At 44.3% G+C, this 16,824-nt stretch overlaps 1 protein-coding gene across 1 annotated transcript in view; it reads right to left on the bottom strand.

Annotated features, from left to right (window-relative positions):
* The window catches only part of sdc3 (syndecan 3), a 39,877-nt gene extending 25,122 nt beyond the window's left edge, over window positions 1–14,755 (bottom strand). The window contains exon 1 of the mRNA XM_073463133.1: window positions 14,145–14,755. Coding sequence (XP_073319234.1) covers window positions 14,145–14,198 — 54 coding nt within the window. The 5' untranslated portion in view covers window positions 14,199–14,755. The remainder of the gene's footprint in view (window positions 1–14,144) is intronic.
* Window positions 14,756–16,824: the final 2,069 nt, after the last annotated feature.

Genomic DNA, 16,824 nt, shown 5'->3' with positions numbered 1-16,824 from the left:
CTATTGGTTCACCTCGGATTGCATTACACAGTTAAAGATAGCTTCATCCCTCCCTAGGCAACATTACTCACTAACTAATTAATTAAGAGGTGGGTTTAAGAAACTAATGGCTGGTGAATGATAGTCTAACACGTAGATTAGCTGCGGAGTGTTTGGTCTAACAATGCCTGATACGACGGGCTCGGCGTAATTAAAGCGTGATTGCGGCGCTCGTGGTCAGTGTCGGTGTAAACCTGTGGAAATGTGTAACTGGAGGACAGGGAAATATATGGGCTGCGATACCATCTTGCTCTTACAGGCCTCCTCTCTCTTCCGTCTCGCCGTAATCCTGTCCAGGTTGTTCTCTCCATTCAATCCGTCTCAGCTGCTCTAAGCTCTTTACAGACCTGCGTTAACCACCGGCCTCTCCCTCTCCTTCTCTCTCTGCTGCTACCGGGACACCAATCCCATCCATCTCCCTTTCATTTTCTCTTTTTTCTTCCTCGTCAGCTCTTTTATCATTCCCCTCTACCTAGAAGCCAGTCCCTCCCCATTCATCTCGCACTATTTTCTGATGAGCCACTCATATCCTTTTACCGCTTTTACATATTAACAAATTCTTTTCTCTGTCTAGTTCTTTCCATCGCCGCGGCTGCGTTTTCTTCTTCTCTTCAATCTGCTCTTTCGTTTCTCCCTCCGCTGCACTTAGCCACCTCCCCTGCTTTAATAACACTTTTGTCTGTGATTGCCTCTGACCTCGTTCCCCTTTCATTCCCTTCAAATCTCCTCTCCCTCCGTCTCCGCACAATATCTAATCACTTTCAAATCTGTCGCCACACCTTTCTGCTTTGTTCAGTTTTTTGGGGGGCATGTCGACAGAAGCTGTTAGGTGTTAAAATACAATTTATGTTCAGTCATGACTAAGCCAAATCGTCACCATCAGGGTTGGGCATTTCGGAGAATGATGGGACAGAAAGAACAACAACAACAACAAACAGAATCAAACTGGGGATGTTGCAATCATATGGTATGCCTTGTAACCACGAGGCCACCCGAACCTCAATACTGTTTTGCCGCTGATAGAAATTCATCTGTAGAAGCGACAATAGAAGGAGGGAGGACAAACTGCTCTGATTTCACAAGAAAAAGTATAAGATTGGAGATGGAAATGCTTTTTTTCTTTCACCCATGTTCGTTTGTTTGTTGTAGGTTGGTCTGTCGGCAGGATTACACAAAAACTACTGAACAGATTTTCATGAAATTTGGATGGAGGATGTGTCTCGGCCAAGAATAGACCCCATTAACTTTCAGTGTGGATCCAGGAATTTTTTCTCACTTTTTCAACATTGCCAGATAGGAAGTTTTTCAACGTTTTCGTTAATTTCTCAGTGAATAATGCACGGATCTTGGTGAAAAAAGTCAGGCGTATTACGGTTGCTAGGATCTATGAACGACTGTTGGGTCTTGGCGGAGGTATGCGCTCTACTGAGTGCCAATCTATTTTTTTTCCTGTCTTGGTAATTACCTTGTACTAGGCCTGGTTATTGAACCACAGTACTATTTTGGTATGGACTCAAAGTTGGAATCAAATGTCTGGTTAGACTCGTAGTCTTCTTCACTTATCCTTTCATCAGATATTTGCTTATTTTAATTATAATTAGGCTGATTTTTAGACACAAACAACAGAAAAATGATTGGATAAACCAGCAAAAACTGGATTCTACCTCTTCTACAAAAACTGATTTCCAATTGCCAATAGACTATTCTTTTTCCATGATCGTCATCATGAATGCACCTTAAACGGGGCACAAATGAAGGCACGTGGAGGCCAGTTACAATGTTACAGTGAGTACTTTCTTTTTTACATCTTCTACTTCAGTTTCTCTTTCAAACTCAAGGCCGACTGAATGATGATGATGAATGATTCGAGTGCTGCTTGAATGGAGACGATGGAAAAGAATTACACACCAACATCCAGAGCTTCATCTTGGCATCACTCTGGTAAAAGGGGGGCGAAACTTAGCGCGTCCACCTGGGTATCATGTTTCCATCACTGCCAATGAGAGCTGAAGCCAATAAATACCCGTCAATACAGCATGAGTCCGACTGAAGACAAAAGCCTGATGTTAGTGGGTGTTACTGGGCTTTCTATCCAGTGGTAAAATGGGTATTATGTTCTGTTTTCTCTATGTAGCCTTTGTCCGTAACTTGAACAGCTTTTGGTTTTACAGCTTTTGTACATCTGTAGACACTGAACTGGAATCTGAGAAATAATGATGCCCTTTTTTCAACACTTTCAAAAGTCAACACTTGACAAAAGTCAATAGATTTTGATAGATAATGAAAGTCAGTCAGTTGGAGCCCAAAAAAGGATTTTGTAGAAAAAAGGAATTGATACTTCTAGTTTGGTATCTGCACTAAAACTAGGTATTTTATGAAGCCCTACTCACCACCAACGAGAATCGAAGCAAAACAGATCTGCAACATTTAAGTGATGAACAGAAAATGAATCAGCAACTATCTTGAAAATCAATGAAGTGGTATGAATAACTTTTCAAGCAAGTATGACACACACTTGATGCTTCCAGCTTCTCAAATGTGAGAATCTGCTGCTTCTCCAAGTCTCAACATCATTATAAACTGAGGATTCTCCGGACATAACATTTGATTAAATCACCTTTGGCTCTGGAAAACTGTGATGGGCATTATTTCGGTGTTCTGGTGTTTTGTGCACGAGACGAAGAAGAACATAATAGATTCATCAAATATGAAAATAACTGTTCCATTTCTTCCATAAAAGTTAACTATAACCCAGCTAAATACAACTCAATTTTAAAATATCAAAAAAGGAAGCAATGTCAAAAGAAGATATGTCTGTCCTCTATCAGTGCCTCCTCCTCCTCCTCCTCCTCCTCCTCATTCTGCTGTGTCTAATGTTTCAGTGTTGTGTGACCTGTCTGTCAATCTGTCATGTGTATCTGCTTCAGTCATATCGGGTCCTGTCAGACAAACGACCCACTCAGTCCAACACAGGAGTCAATTATCATGTCACACATACGGCTTAATAAACAATACTCTTGAGGACAAACACACACACACACACACACACACACACACACACACACACACACACACACACACACACACACACACACACACACACACAAACACACACACACTCTCAGTGTCAGTCAGCCTTTCAGACCTGGGCCTCTGCTGGCTAAGATTAGGGCTAATCCACAACTGTTGGAATGAAAGATTAAGAATGAATCACCTGCTGCCGCAAACACCGGTGTGTGTGTGTGTGTGTGTGTGTGTGTGTGTGTGTGTGTGTGTGTTTGATCGCATGTGTGTGCATGCGCGTGGAGGCGTTTAGAGAAAGGCCTCATGGGAAGGGGAGAACCTGCTGCAACCACCAAGCAATATTACAAAATCCCTACACTCCCATCCACACACGCTTTTTCAGTGTCACACACACACACACACACACACACACAAAAACACACACACACACACACATCTCATTAGCTTCAGTGGCTCATTCGAACTGCAAACGCCTTTGAAAGAGCCCTTTAAAGCACCGGGGTTCAAAGGTTTACTTGAGAGAGTCCACACACACACACACACACACACACACACACATACACATACACAGCGGGTTTCAATGTCTGTATTTAATTGGATCGATGTTTTTCCCTCACGGCTTGCCGATAATTGAGGGGACATGAGTAGCATGTGGGAAGCCTTTTGTTACTAAGTTCCTGTTTATTAAGACAGGCAGAATAAACGAGGAGCTCTGCAGCGACGGAGGAGGAAGAGGAGGAGGAGGAGGAGGAGGAGGAGGAAGAGGAGGAGGAAGGGAGCTGGTGGGTGGAGGGTGTAGCGATGGATGGATGGAGAGAGGAAAAACGTTGCAGCAATGAGCTCCTGACCTCGTTCACTCCTCTGTCGGGACGTTGGGCTAAATAATTCAAACGCACACATACACAGTCACATGCCTCACGCACACAGTGCTTCTCGCTCTCGTTCGCACAGGCGGCCTCCCTGTGCTCCTCCATCGCCTCCTCTGCCTCCTCTGTTTCACATGTAAACACACACACGCGTAAAAACACACACGTATATAAAACTTCCCCTTTGTGCAGCACTCAGGAAACTCCCTTCTGGTTTGAAGCTTGAAGGCCGGATCTATAAATACTCACTTCCTGTGTCCTTCCAATAACCACTTGAGCAACCTCTGACCAATTAAGCACACAAACACATCAGCATGCACACAAGTGGCTCTCTATCTCACAGTGAATTTTAATTAAATTATGATGAAATACTCCTCAGATAAGACAAAGTCACCATTAGAAACTAAAACTGTAACTAATTCTCTGTCTGGCCTGATGGAAAATATGCATCCGAGATGGAAATCTGTAAATCAAAACTGACAAAATCTCTTTGTTATCAGAGGAGGAGATGACATGAAGGTCGTTTGAAAATAGAAACTGCGACGCTGGCGGATCAAAGACGAGAAAAATTGGGCGACAAGCCATTTACACATCAAATCATGTGTATGCATGCATCGTGGAAAATCTGGGATTCATTGAATGTTTCTCCTTCAAGTACTGACCTGAGTCTCTAACACTGAAACCACCTACACCCAATGTGCAATGACACGAGAGCCATTTGTTATATAGAAAAGTACTTCCACAGATTACTGTATCACCACACAACAAATTCTCACTCATAAAATGTCTTCTGTTACGATTCGGCTCGACGTTGTTCCCATTTAACTTGATCTTTACCTCCTCCTGCAGAGCCTAGGAGACAATCCCCCGGGACAACACACTCGCTATTTTCCACTGTGTCTTCATTTACCAGCACTCTCCAACACTATTAAGTGCAAACAAACTTACCGAGCTGTGAGTGGCCAAAGAGGCCATTTTCAAAGATGGGCTCCCAGAGGAACAGTGATAGCATTTCCAGCTAGAGGCATTCAAAAATGTCTCAGCCAATGACATGCAGCCAAGGAAACAAGCTCCGAGCGAAAAGCACCAAAGCAGAGAAGATTTGGTGTCATTATCGGCCGACTGGAGCGAAATCTACAACCTTGTTCCAAGGTGTTACCATTTATTTTTCTCGACATCATAGAACAGCACAGCTGATCATACACAATATTATTTTATGGCCAAAATCAATACCTGTCAAGTGTCCACGGATGATTGTTTAGTCGATAAAATGTGAAAAACAAAACGTGAAAAATAGCCATCACGAGTTCCCAGAGCCCAGAGTACCAACAGTCCCAAAATTCATTTAACAAAGATATAAATCAGAGAAGAGCTGTAAATCATCAACATGAAAGGAGGCTGGAAGCTGAGACTGTTTTTAGCCATTTTATGTTTCATTAGTCAAGAGAGTGATGACATGAAAGAGATGGGGAATGACGTACAAAAAAGGTCAAAAGCCTACGACAATCTAGAGCTGCAACTAATGATTAAGATGATCTCTCTCATTTAATTGTTTCGTCCATTACATGGCATGAAATGGTGAAGAAGGGTCCATCACATTTTTAAATGTCTCTTCAGTCCACAGCCAAAGATATTCAGTTAGAAAATCACAGTAGACTAAGAAAACCAGCAAACATGGTTGCATGACATTGGACCACACTGACATTACCAAAGGAATTTTCATGAGATACCTTGAATAGCTCTGTTTGGAAATCACTTTAGAATGATTGGGTTTGAATTTGTAGGGGAACGACTTTATCAAACAACAAAAGAAGGCCTTGTTCAAGAGTGGTTGTGATTGGTGGAGCCTGCATGTCGTTCACAAGCAACAAACTCCCACGTATCCAAGAACCCTTAAGCTGGACAAAATTAGAGCGACTGCTCTCATATATTAGTCATGAAAAGAGAAGCTTGCTTTTGTATCAAGCAGCGAAAAAAGCTGGAGCAGGACGTGTTTGAGTTAAATTACCTCGCTTGACATTGCGACGATTGCAGTTGTGCGCATGTCAATGCTGAGACGATATATTCTGCAGCCTTACCGGTAAACATTCACGTTATTTCAAGTAGGAACCAGAGAATGGCTTCAGAAAACTTGAAAACCATTACTTTTCTGTCAGTCGACCAGCTGCAGTTCTGAAACAATTCCATCATCCATGACCAGGTATTAACAGATCCATCTCCGAGACTCAGACGAATTATCATAAGACTGACATAACTAAGAAAACTGTCTGCTGATGATGACCATTTAATACGGTTGACGGCTCCAATCCCGTTTCGCCAATAGACTCAGTTTCAACTGGAATACAAAGTGAAATGTAAAAACTGAAAGTAAGTGTAAATGTTGCTGACTAAATTACCAACAGACAAACAAAAATGCCAACAGATGGAGTGGGACATGCAGGGAGTCAGTGTTGGAGGTCAGATGGAGGCCAGGGTCTGGTCGGGAGGGTGAAGGCCAGCCTTATCACTGGCTTTAGACTGCGCTTATCAGCTAGCCTGCCAGGAAATACACATTCCACTGGTCCCATTGGACCGCATTGGGTTTCAGGTCTGCATGACCCCGCCCATCCGGGCCTTCGTTAACCTAATTACCCCGTCGTTACGGAAACGCATGTGGAAAGTGAGTAAAGAGATATATGAATAATATGAGTGAAAATGATAATCTCATTTTAACAGTGTTATGTTGCTGGTGGAGGGGATCTGTGACACACACACACACACACACACACACACACACACACACACACAAAAGTTTGTTGGTGGGAAGGAGGCGCCCTGTCTCTGAGGTTGTCATTTATAGCAAGGCTCTAACATCCCAGAATGCTTTGTGGTTTGGGGAGCCACCACTGCGTATATGCTCTCTAATTTAGAGTCCTGTAATAGCACAAACACACACAAAGCACACACAAGCACATGCGCACACAAGCACACGCTCTAGTGTAAAGGTGAAACACGACTGCTGTCCTTCTCTGTTTTTTAATTTATAGTAGTGGGACAGATGGAGAAGAGAGGAGGAGGAAGAGGAGCAGAGGAGAGCAGAGGAGAGGAGAGGCGGCAGAGAAAGGAGGCTGTGGGAATCGTATAAAGAGACACAGACAGAGCAGTATAATAAGAAAAATGGGATCAGAAAATAGAGAATGAGATATGAAAAACTGTGAATGAGAGATGCTCCAGAGGTGACAAAAAGAGGGAACAGAGTGAAAGAGAGCAGAAAGAGGGGATGGAGAGAGGGGCGATAAAGCTGTGACAGCAGCAGCCATGCTGGTTGTCATGGCGACGGCCGCGGAGAGCAGGTAGAGCGCGGTCTCCTGGGAATGAGCAGTGCACGCCTCCCTCCCCCACCCTCTCTCTCTCCCTCTCAACATCCCTCCACCTCCACCTCCATCCGTCTGGCCTGGCTCCATCCCCTCTCTGCCGTCCCCCATCATCCAAACATCCGCGCTCTCCCCTCTTCCTCCCTCTCTCTCGCCTCCCACTCTTTCTTTCGCATCCTCCCCTCGGTTTCTGGGCTCTACCCACTTCTTTTTTTATCCTCTTTCGATCGCTCAGCGCCCGATCTGTTTCCCTTTTTTTTTTTTTACTTGCTTTCGTCTCCCCTCTGTTATCTCGCCATTACCTTAACTCTTTTTCCATCCTCACCCCTCTCTATTTTATTCCCTCCACTCTCTCCCTCTCTCTCATTATCCTGTGGTCTGCTGTACACCTCCCTTTTTTCCACTCCTCTCCTCTCCCTCCCTCCTCTCCTCTCTATATTCATCTAACCCCCCTCTCCAGAGAATATGTATGTATGTCTGCGCAGCGCTGCCCAATTACTGCAAGGGAGACTGTGTGTGTGTGTGTGTGTGTGTTTTGTATCTACACGAGCTGTGTTTCTAGCCTGTTTTGACCTACCTAAAACACCTCCAGCGTTCTTCGTCTCCCTCTGACTCACTGAATCAACAAAACTGCTGCACACCACCTCGACTATTCACAAGCACTGCAACTGTGTGTGCGTGTGTTATCAGGGCTTTAATGTTAATGTTCATCAGTGCATATATGTGAGCAAGCGTGTTGACACTTGTGTGTGTGCTGCTGGTCGTGACGAGCAGAGCCAAAGTTTCCGGCCGGATGAATTCGGCATTCTTTCTAATTCGTGGGATGACTTGAACGCATTCCACAGGGGAGTTTTAGTGTTGCACAATGTTATGGAGCCAAATGATTGAAGAAAAACAGGTACTTTCTAAACTGTGACTGGCAGTGTGAAGAGAGATTCACACACTAGACTAGAAAGTACAACAATATGGTGCCTCAGTCTGGGTGTCAGTAAATAGAGAGTTTGCGTAATAAATGCACCTTTCCAACAGCTGAGCAAGTATTGTAGGGCTGCGGCCGAAGAGTTTTTTCATTTTCGATAAAATCTGCATGTTATTTTCACAATTCATTGATAAGTCATTAGTCTATTATTGTCAAAAAATGTGAGAAATGTTCAGCACTAATAAACAGTCAAAAACCCAAAGACTTTTCATTTACTATAATAAATGACAAAGAAAATAAGCAAATCCTCACAGACTAACTTTTCACACTGGTTGCATGGGTGCGCCTAAGGTTTTCATTTAGGGACACCAGGACATAATTTGGGTGCACCTAATAATACTAATAATATAATAATAAAACACAAATTTTTCCAAGTAATACACCTGCAATTTTAAAATCCTTCGAGGAGTCCTTAGTATTATCAACAAAATGTGCTTAAAGTATCAAAAGTAAATATACTCATTTTGCAGGAAAATGGCCCCTGTGACTGGGCTTTTTAATGACCTGGATAAATCTGAAGTGAGATGTTTAATGATAGAGGAAAGAAGAAGAACACAGATATTTGTATTAAGCTTTGAGAGCACTCTCTAATCTTTGCCTTTCTGTGAAATATTGGATCCCTCCTTAGGCGCCAAACAATTAAGTGAAATGTAAACCTTTCCAGTTGGTGGTTGCCAACCCAAGAGACTTTACATTACTGTATGTACTCAGGGGGCACCATCATGTTGTGCCTGATGGGTAATAACTCAAATATGTTACTGAATTTTAAACTCAGCTGGTAGCCAATGGAGAGAGGCCAGCATTGGAGTAATGAGCTCTCAGGCTTCAGCATTTTTACAGTAATGTGGGCTATAAAAGCATGGATTAATTCCTTGGATTAGAAATAATTTACAGTGCTTCATTATTATTTTTTTTCTTTTTTGCCCTGAGGTTTGCCTCTCAGGCTACCTGCAGGCTGCCTCGCCCTCTGATTGTTGGAGGTTGTTCAAAGCCTGACAGGATGAGATGAGGACACATGACTGAAAAACTACTCACCACATTTCATTATCTTTTATTTGCAAGATTGACATAATTATATCGGGAAATTACCTTTTACCCATGTGGCAGGAGTTTATTACTATGAATAATGTAGAAAATTGCAGACAAGACTTTGAATGTGACAACTAAATTATTAATATGAGATTTAATATGAGATGTCAAAGGTGTAATTTGCTAAATACGGCCAGATTTTAAAAGAAGCTCCAAAGACATACGGGGCATATCAGCAGAGTAACCAACATCTGCTGCTCTTTGCTGGTTATCCTTGGCTATAGCTAGAGCCAGTGGCTCAAGAGTTTGTCTGGACACGGACATCGGATCAAAGTGGGACTCACCACGGGCAACGGAGCCCCACTGAACCGGATTTGGCAGTCTGAGAGTGAACGGAGTATGGAGGCGATTTACAGCGACTCTAACCAAGACTATGACTTCAAGAAGTCAAGAAGAAACAGGTTGTTGGACATCAGCAGCGGGTGAAAACGGCATGTAGAGTTGGAATATTGTTACATCTTAGTCACTGAATTGAGGATTTACTCCACAAAACTGGAGGTTTGACTGTGTTGGTGAGTTTCATTTCCTTTATGTTGAGTTTGAATGAAGTGTGTTTTGAGTTAATGAGGCAAACAAGTTTGTCTTGAGAGAAACTTGAATTCAGAGGGTTTATTGTTTAATTTTACTGTTCAGTAAGCAAAATAGATGTAAGAGTATTTCTTTTCTTGACATTTTATAAGTTCATTTTGTTAATTTTTTACGCTTAAAGCTGGCATATATCTCTGAAACTACAGGGGGCTATTGGACTATCACCAAAGTGGTGTTACGAGACAGCACAGGCCAGGGCTAGCTGGTTAGCATGCTAACTTCAGTGGACATCTCTGCAACACAATACACAGACGTCTTTGACATAACGTTAACACTCTTGTTTTTTCACAATCTGTTGATAATCTTTTATGGCCATATCCTACAAATTGCTCCATTAAATTCCCCACAGATTGCTGCAAAGTATTTTTTGAGCTCTCTTGGGGCCGATAAGATAATGACGGCCCACGTTTTATCCACATTATTAAAGTTTAGTGAGCTGAGAGTTTTCTATTCAGGGCTGAGCTTTAACTTAGTTTTCAGCTGCTAAATCTGAGTTTCCATTGTTCTCTCAGCACAGCTAGAAATAGCAGGTATTGTGGCCGCAGGTTTGTCCGTCCCCACACGCCGTTATCAGTCTACCAGCAAATGGGAAATTCCGTTCCTTCAGACTTGAATCAAACACTAAAACTTTCTCCACAAGCAAGAAAAACTAATTTCAGTCAAATGCGCCACATCTGCCAAGCTGGTCCTCCCCATGTGATAAGAAATTGCTTTCAGATATGAGTGAGCAGCATGTGTACACATCCAACACACAGACATAAATAGCCAGAGAGAGGGAGAGAGGAGGAGATGGGGTGAGGAAAGGGGGAGATAGATGTTTTTCTCACTGAAGGCCGTCATTATTCTGTCTCTCCGTCATTGCTCACCTCCAGACGTCGGCCATCTGAATACAACTCCGGATATGAACCGTGATCCTTTTCATTTCCTCTATCCACTGCAAGGTGACCCCCGTACCCTCACCCATCCTTTCACACACACACCTGAAATGCCTCCTCCACACCAGGAGTGTTTGCTACCTGCCGGCTTGTGTGTGTGTGTGTGAGGGGACTTTGTCCTCCAGGAGAGCGAGAAGGACCCACTTCCTGTGTCAAATTGCCTCTCACATTCCACACTCTCCCTCGATCCGCCTCGCTCGGGCTATTTTTTCCTCTTTCTTGCTCCTTCTCTCTTTCTTCTTCTCTCTATGGGGGGCTTTGTCAGCTATCGGAGGCACAAAACACTGATTCATTCCATGAGTTAAACATGATCCTCAAGAACACGACGCTTTTCAGCCACACACACACACATGCGCTCTCTCTCTCTCTCTCACACACTTTTCAAGGAGCGAGGGCTGGCGAGAACAAGTATTTGGCAGTGGAGATTCACTATTTTTGAGCCCACACACAGACAGATGGACAGTGAGCGCTCTCACGGAGGCAGACGGAAGCACACACAAACTTGCTATCCGTGGGACACAACAGATGTCTGTGGGAAAATCGGTCTCCCATGTAAAATACAGTCACCAGGATATGATGTCACAACACAGAGACAGGACGCCAGGGATCACACGAACACACGCACAAGAGTCAGCTGGTTTCAAGCCAGGAGGCATTTAAAGAAAGATCTTGTCAGCATGTGATTGTGGGTCGTGTGCGTGTGTGTGCACGTGCATGTGAGTTCAAGGCCTGGGTTGCTTGAGGTGAGCCTTGCAATTATTGGACTGTTGATGTGTGCGAGTGTTACCTATTCCAGCACCGCCCGCATCCATCTGTGTGCTCCTAACAGTGTATATTTAAGTGTGTGTGTGTGTGTGTGTGTGTGCACGTGTATATATATATATATATATATATATATATATATATGTGTCACACCTGTCTCCATCTGTACGCTTAAAGACGGATTAGGTCAGCCGTAGGCCAAGGATCTTTGGCAAAGACTGCAACCGACTGACCTAGTAATAATCACTCTGTGTGGCTGTGTGTGGCTGTGTGTGTGTGTGTGTGCCTTGTTGAAAGCTGCTGTCAAAACCAGTGTAGCATCACAGGAGAGACCGCACAATGACACTCCGAGATGTTGACAATACAAATATTGCACCCAAGCGAGGAAATGGAAGAAAGACTGAATTAGGCAAGACAGGGCAATCAACTGCCCCGGGGCTGCAGACCTCAAGGGGCGACAGAAACACTCAGGAAGACTGCAGGAGGATTGGTTTTAGCAATATAATTAATTGAAAGTTTGTCAGGGGAACATGCAATGCGTATCATTAAATTAAGTGGATTCTTCATTTTCGTCTAACAGCCTCGTGTCAAAATCTACTTGTGTTCAAGTTATGTACAATAAAATGACCATGAACTAACATGAATCAAAGCTTTTCATCTTATCTCATTTAAATATTTGACTGTGGTTGTTTTCACATTCGTCTGCTGATAGGAGGAAGTTTCTCTGTGTTAAATTTAAATCATATCTTTAAACATGGATGTATGACATCTCAACAAACATGTCTGGAGAGGCTCTTTAATCATTCCAGCAAAGGAGTACTGGTTGCACTGGACTTGATGGGAACTTCAAGCAACACTTATGAATTGTTCTGCAGAAAGATCGTTGATTGTTGAGTCACTTTCCATCCATCAGTTCATCCATCCATTACTGTAACCACTCATCCTTTGCGGGGTTGCGGGCCGCTAGGAGTCGATCCGGGCCCAGATTGACAAATCAAAATCAAATACCAAATTGGGTCTTTGGCATTAGACCTGAGCCATTAACACAAAGTGTTTGAGGTATTTGATGATCCGGGAATGAAACTCAACATCAACTATCTTTCTCCAGAATTACTTTCAAAGTTACATTACGTTGCTTTAAAGGGGACAGGGTGAATATTGCACAGAGGGTGTTAGCACATTTTGCTCCGTACCAGCTTAACCTGGGTAAAAATAAAGGTAAAATAAGATATCATTCAGTAGTCCAAAGATTAGTTTAACTCACTATTGAGCCCCAATTACATGAGAATATTGTACAAAATGTATTCTTCTTAATTTATATTCAAAACTACATCTGCATTTTGGCTATTTTTAGTTCTTGCTTCCTTTCTTTCTCAATGATTCAATGAGCTTCCAGCATCCTCTACTCCACCTCCTCCTCCTCATGGGATAAATCTGGATTAATCGGTAACGGAAGGTGTGGGCGTGCATTGGGGTGGGGGGGGGGACGCTCGCGTGAAGATCGGCGTGGATGGTTCCGGAGAGGGGGTGTGTGTGAGGAGAGAGAGAGGTGTGTGTGAGGACGGAGAGAGGAGAGAGAGAGGTGGTGGGGCTCGCGTATTCCCAATCAGCTTCCCTCTTCGCGATTCCCGATGACATCATTCCATCCCAGCCTCCGTTCGTTCGCGCACCGCATCGCCGTTAACTTCCCCGTTACCCCACCCACTTTTCGCCACAAACACGCACACGCACACGCACACACCTCCGGTTATAACAGGAGGATGCCCCTGGTCGGATACAATGAGGCCGCCGTTATCTGATAATGAAGGGAGCGTGCACCTCACAGGTTGGAAATCGGACATCCAATCTCCCCTAACACACACACACACACACACACACACACACACACACACACACACACACACACACAAACACACACACACACACACACACACACACGTCCTACAGCGCGACTACCCGGTAATAAAGTCGTTAAAGCCGCAGTATGACTGGAGCCCCTCAAATTAACGGCAGGATGTGAGCTGGTGACACAGACACCACATACCGAGGCACCCGCACAAAGACCCGTAATCAAGCTCAATTAGAGATTACCCGCTAATTACTGACACACGCGCGCGCGCACACACACACACACACACACATCTCCTGCCTGACTTCGAGGGGACACAGGCCACAATAAACCCCGACGCTGAGACACAAAGGGTGGTGTGTGTGTGTGTGCGTCTGTGGGTGTGTGCGTAAAAGCGGGGGGGTTGGTGGTGGTGCACGGGAGTCGCCAGCCCCCCTGGAGGGAGTCACGCACGGCCAATAAGGGCTGATAAGTAGGTCGAGTGCAGGATTTCCTACCGATCACCGGCATCAACGTCTCGTTAATGATACACGCATGCACACACACACACACACACACACACACACACACACACACACACACACACACTCACAAAATGCCCCGGCTCCTGTGTGCACAACAGCTCCCCGGTTAACAAAGGATCCGAGGCTCGTTGCTTACCGTGGCGGCGTGAGCAAGCAGCGCCGTGAGCGCCAGGAGCCAGGGCAGCTTCATGGTCGGGGTGCGCGGGCACAGCCTCCCGGTGCCGCCGCTGCCTTCACGGGGGTTCGGGGAGGTGGGGGGGAGAGAAGCTGCTGCTGCTGCTGCTGCTGTCGGTGTCTCGGTAGTCTGTCCAACTTCACAGCGCGCCGCCCGTCCGCGCGACCATCCGTCCTTCTAGTCGGGCTATTTAATCCAAGGCTTCACGCGCTGCTGCTGCTGCTGCGGCTGCGGGTCCAGGTCACCATAGACGACGAGATTACCGCGAGGCCTCTTCTCTCTCTGTTTCTCCCAGTTTGCGTGCTCCAAACCTCATAGATTTACTACTGGGAGACGCCAGACCTCGTCTCTCTCTCTCTCTCTCTCTCTCTCAATACAGTCACAGTCTGTCTCTCTCCCTCTCTCTCTCTCTCTCGCTCGCTCTCTCCTCCCCCTCTCCGTTGAGGGCAGGATGTTCCGTATGGCGACGCTGCTTGGCCTGGGAGTCTGGCAGGAGGAGCGGTGTGTGTGTGTGAGAGGTGGTGGTGGTGGTGGGGGATCTCCGCGAGCAAGGGCGAGGATGCCCCCTGCAGCTCGTTTAGGCACCCGCAGCCCGTTAAACACACACACACACTCACTACACACATGCACGACGCGGGGCACACTGCGCACCGCGGGGCATTCACCGGCTGCTCCCGGGTTGTGCCTTTTGTTTCCCGCTCAGGTGGTTCCGGTTGGCTGCACGCCCATCGTCACACACCTTCAACGGTCAGCTCCGGCGCTCCGCTGTGATTGGCTGAGTCACGGTCAGGACGCGTGTTTGAGGAAATAAGACACAAAGCGAAAAAAAAAAAAAAGTCCCCGATGAGCTCACACCTGTGCCTACGTCACAATAATTAATATTCATGCGCTACTCGCGCCGTAGCCTACTTGTGTTGCCTAGCAACCGTACAGTTTAAGCTAACTGCTTAAACACAATAGCTAGGGAAGGAAATAATGATTGTTTAAAGCCATCAGCTGCTATTAAGAAGGGTTCAACAAATGGAAAACAAAACTTAAATTGATTGATAGATGTTAGCTATCTCAACAGCTAACATGCTAAAACTGATTTTTAATTGAGCTTGAATGTGATTCTTGACCAAATACCAGGTGGACAAAGTAACTGTTAGCCTACTCGTCTACTTAAACTACTATGTAGTTTGGGAAAGATTAATTAATTGACTGATTTTGTCATTTCTGACTTTAAAGGAAACAGCATTGATTTACTTTGTTTATATGTGGCAGACCCTGCCACCTTTCTAGCTTCAAACAGTGTTCTGGGGACCTTTAAAGAGAAAATATATATTTGTTGGAGAGAAATTTTGAAAATCAGTCACTGAAGATCTTTCTCTTCTAATAAAAATTTCTTCACTAAAACAAGGTCATGCACCTTTAACATCTACAGAAGTGGATGGAGCTTGTCGTTTTTCAATAAACGCTCATGAAAGCCCTGGAAAAAAAGGCAGGATTGAACCCTGCAAAACACTTTTTGTCAAACAACTAAATGTTTTCTGGTAATCTTATAACTACAAGTAAAAAATACATTTAATATCTGTTTCATAAAACCAAAGTGCCTCCATTGACACCTCTGGTTTCATTATTTAGCCTACATTTTGATATGCAGCACATCTATAAGAGATGTAACGATGCAGGACCCGCCTTAACTTTGCAATTAATAACATTACCATGGAGCAGCTGGGTGAAAGTGGGCAACTACCCAAGAGCCTTGACCCTCAGCCTATAGGTCTGACTACTGTAGCTCCCCACAACCTTAAGCTTTTCCTGTGGTTCAAAATCACTGCAGGTGCTGCACCCTCACTTCTTTAGGCTTTATTTTTTATCCGCTTTAAAAAGTCAACAAAGCCATGGGATTACTGCCACCAGCAACACACCCAACCTGACTTGTTTGTCTAAATAACATCCTGGCTGTTTCCGCTCAGGCACAGCATGCTCCATACAAAAGCTAGACAGGTTTATTTTATTCTCATGTTTCCCATAAAGATACAACTGAAAGATCGCAAGCAGGATGTTTTGTTAAGACACCTGCTCAGTGTAGTCTGATAGTCCCCTCGGGGTCATTACTCATGACACAAGTAAAATCAGAGTATTAACCTTTCGTGTGGGTTTCGTTTTCTCTTGTTCTGTCCTCACACAAAAGGCCTTTTACTTTTGCCTTAAGGGATAAAGATTTTCACTTTTGCTTATCCAGTAGTCCTCATGTAAATAATTATCTGGATACATAGTCTTTGCATCAACAGCCACTGTTATTTGTGTCCATGACTGAAACTGGGAGTCATCACTGTTGGCTGCCATTAGTCTGACTATGCCAATTTAAGTTGCCAGCTGAAGAAACTAAAGCGAAAGGAGAAAGATGCCCAGCCCCCATTGGACAGATTTATTTATATGGCTGAAAAAAAACCAGGGCACAGATTGATGTTTTTTTTTAAATATATATATAAATAAAACACTTAAAATCAGTAAGAAAGACCCTGTGTCTGCTTTGTCCTTTCACCTTGTGTGAGCGCATACAACACACAATGAAGCACACTTGAGACGGTTAAATTTTCAAAGTTTTTTTGTTCAGTTTGGTTTCAAAATAAAGATCACACAATTGTTTAGAGAC

Source organism: Pagrus major, chromosome 3 (assembly GCF_040436345.1).
Source record: "Pagrus major chromosome 3, Pma_NU_1.0".
Lineage (NCBI taxonomy): Eukaryota > Metazoa > Chordata > Actinopteri > Spariformes > Sparidae > Pagrus > Pagrus major.
Note: the sequence above shows the minus strand (reverse complement) of the source record. Positions and strands in the feature narration are given on the sequence as shown.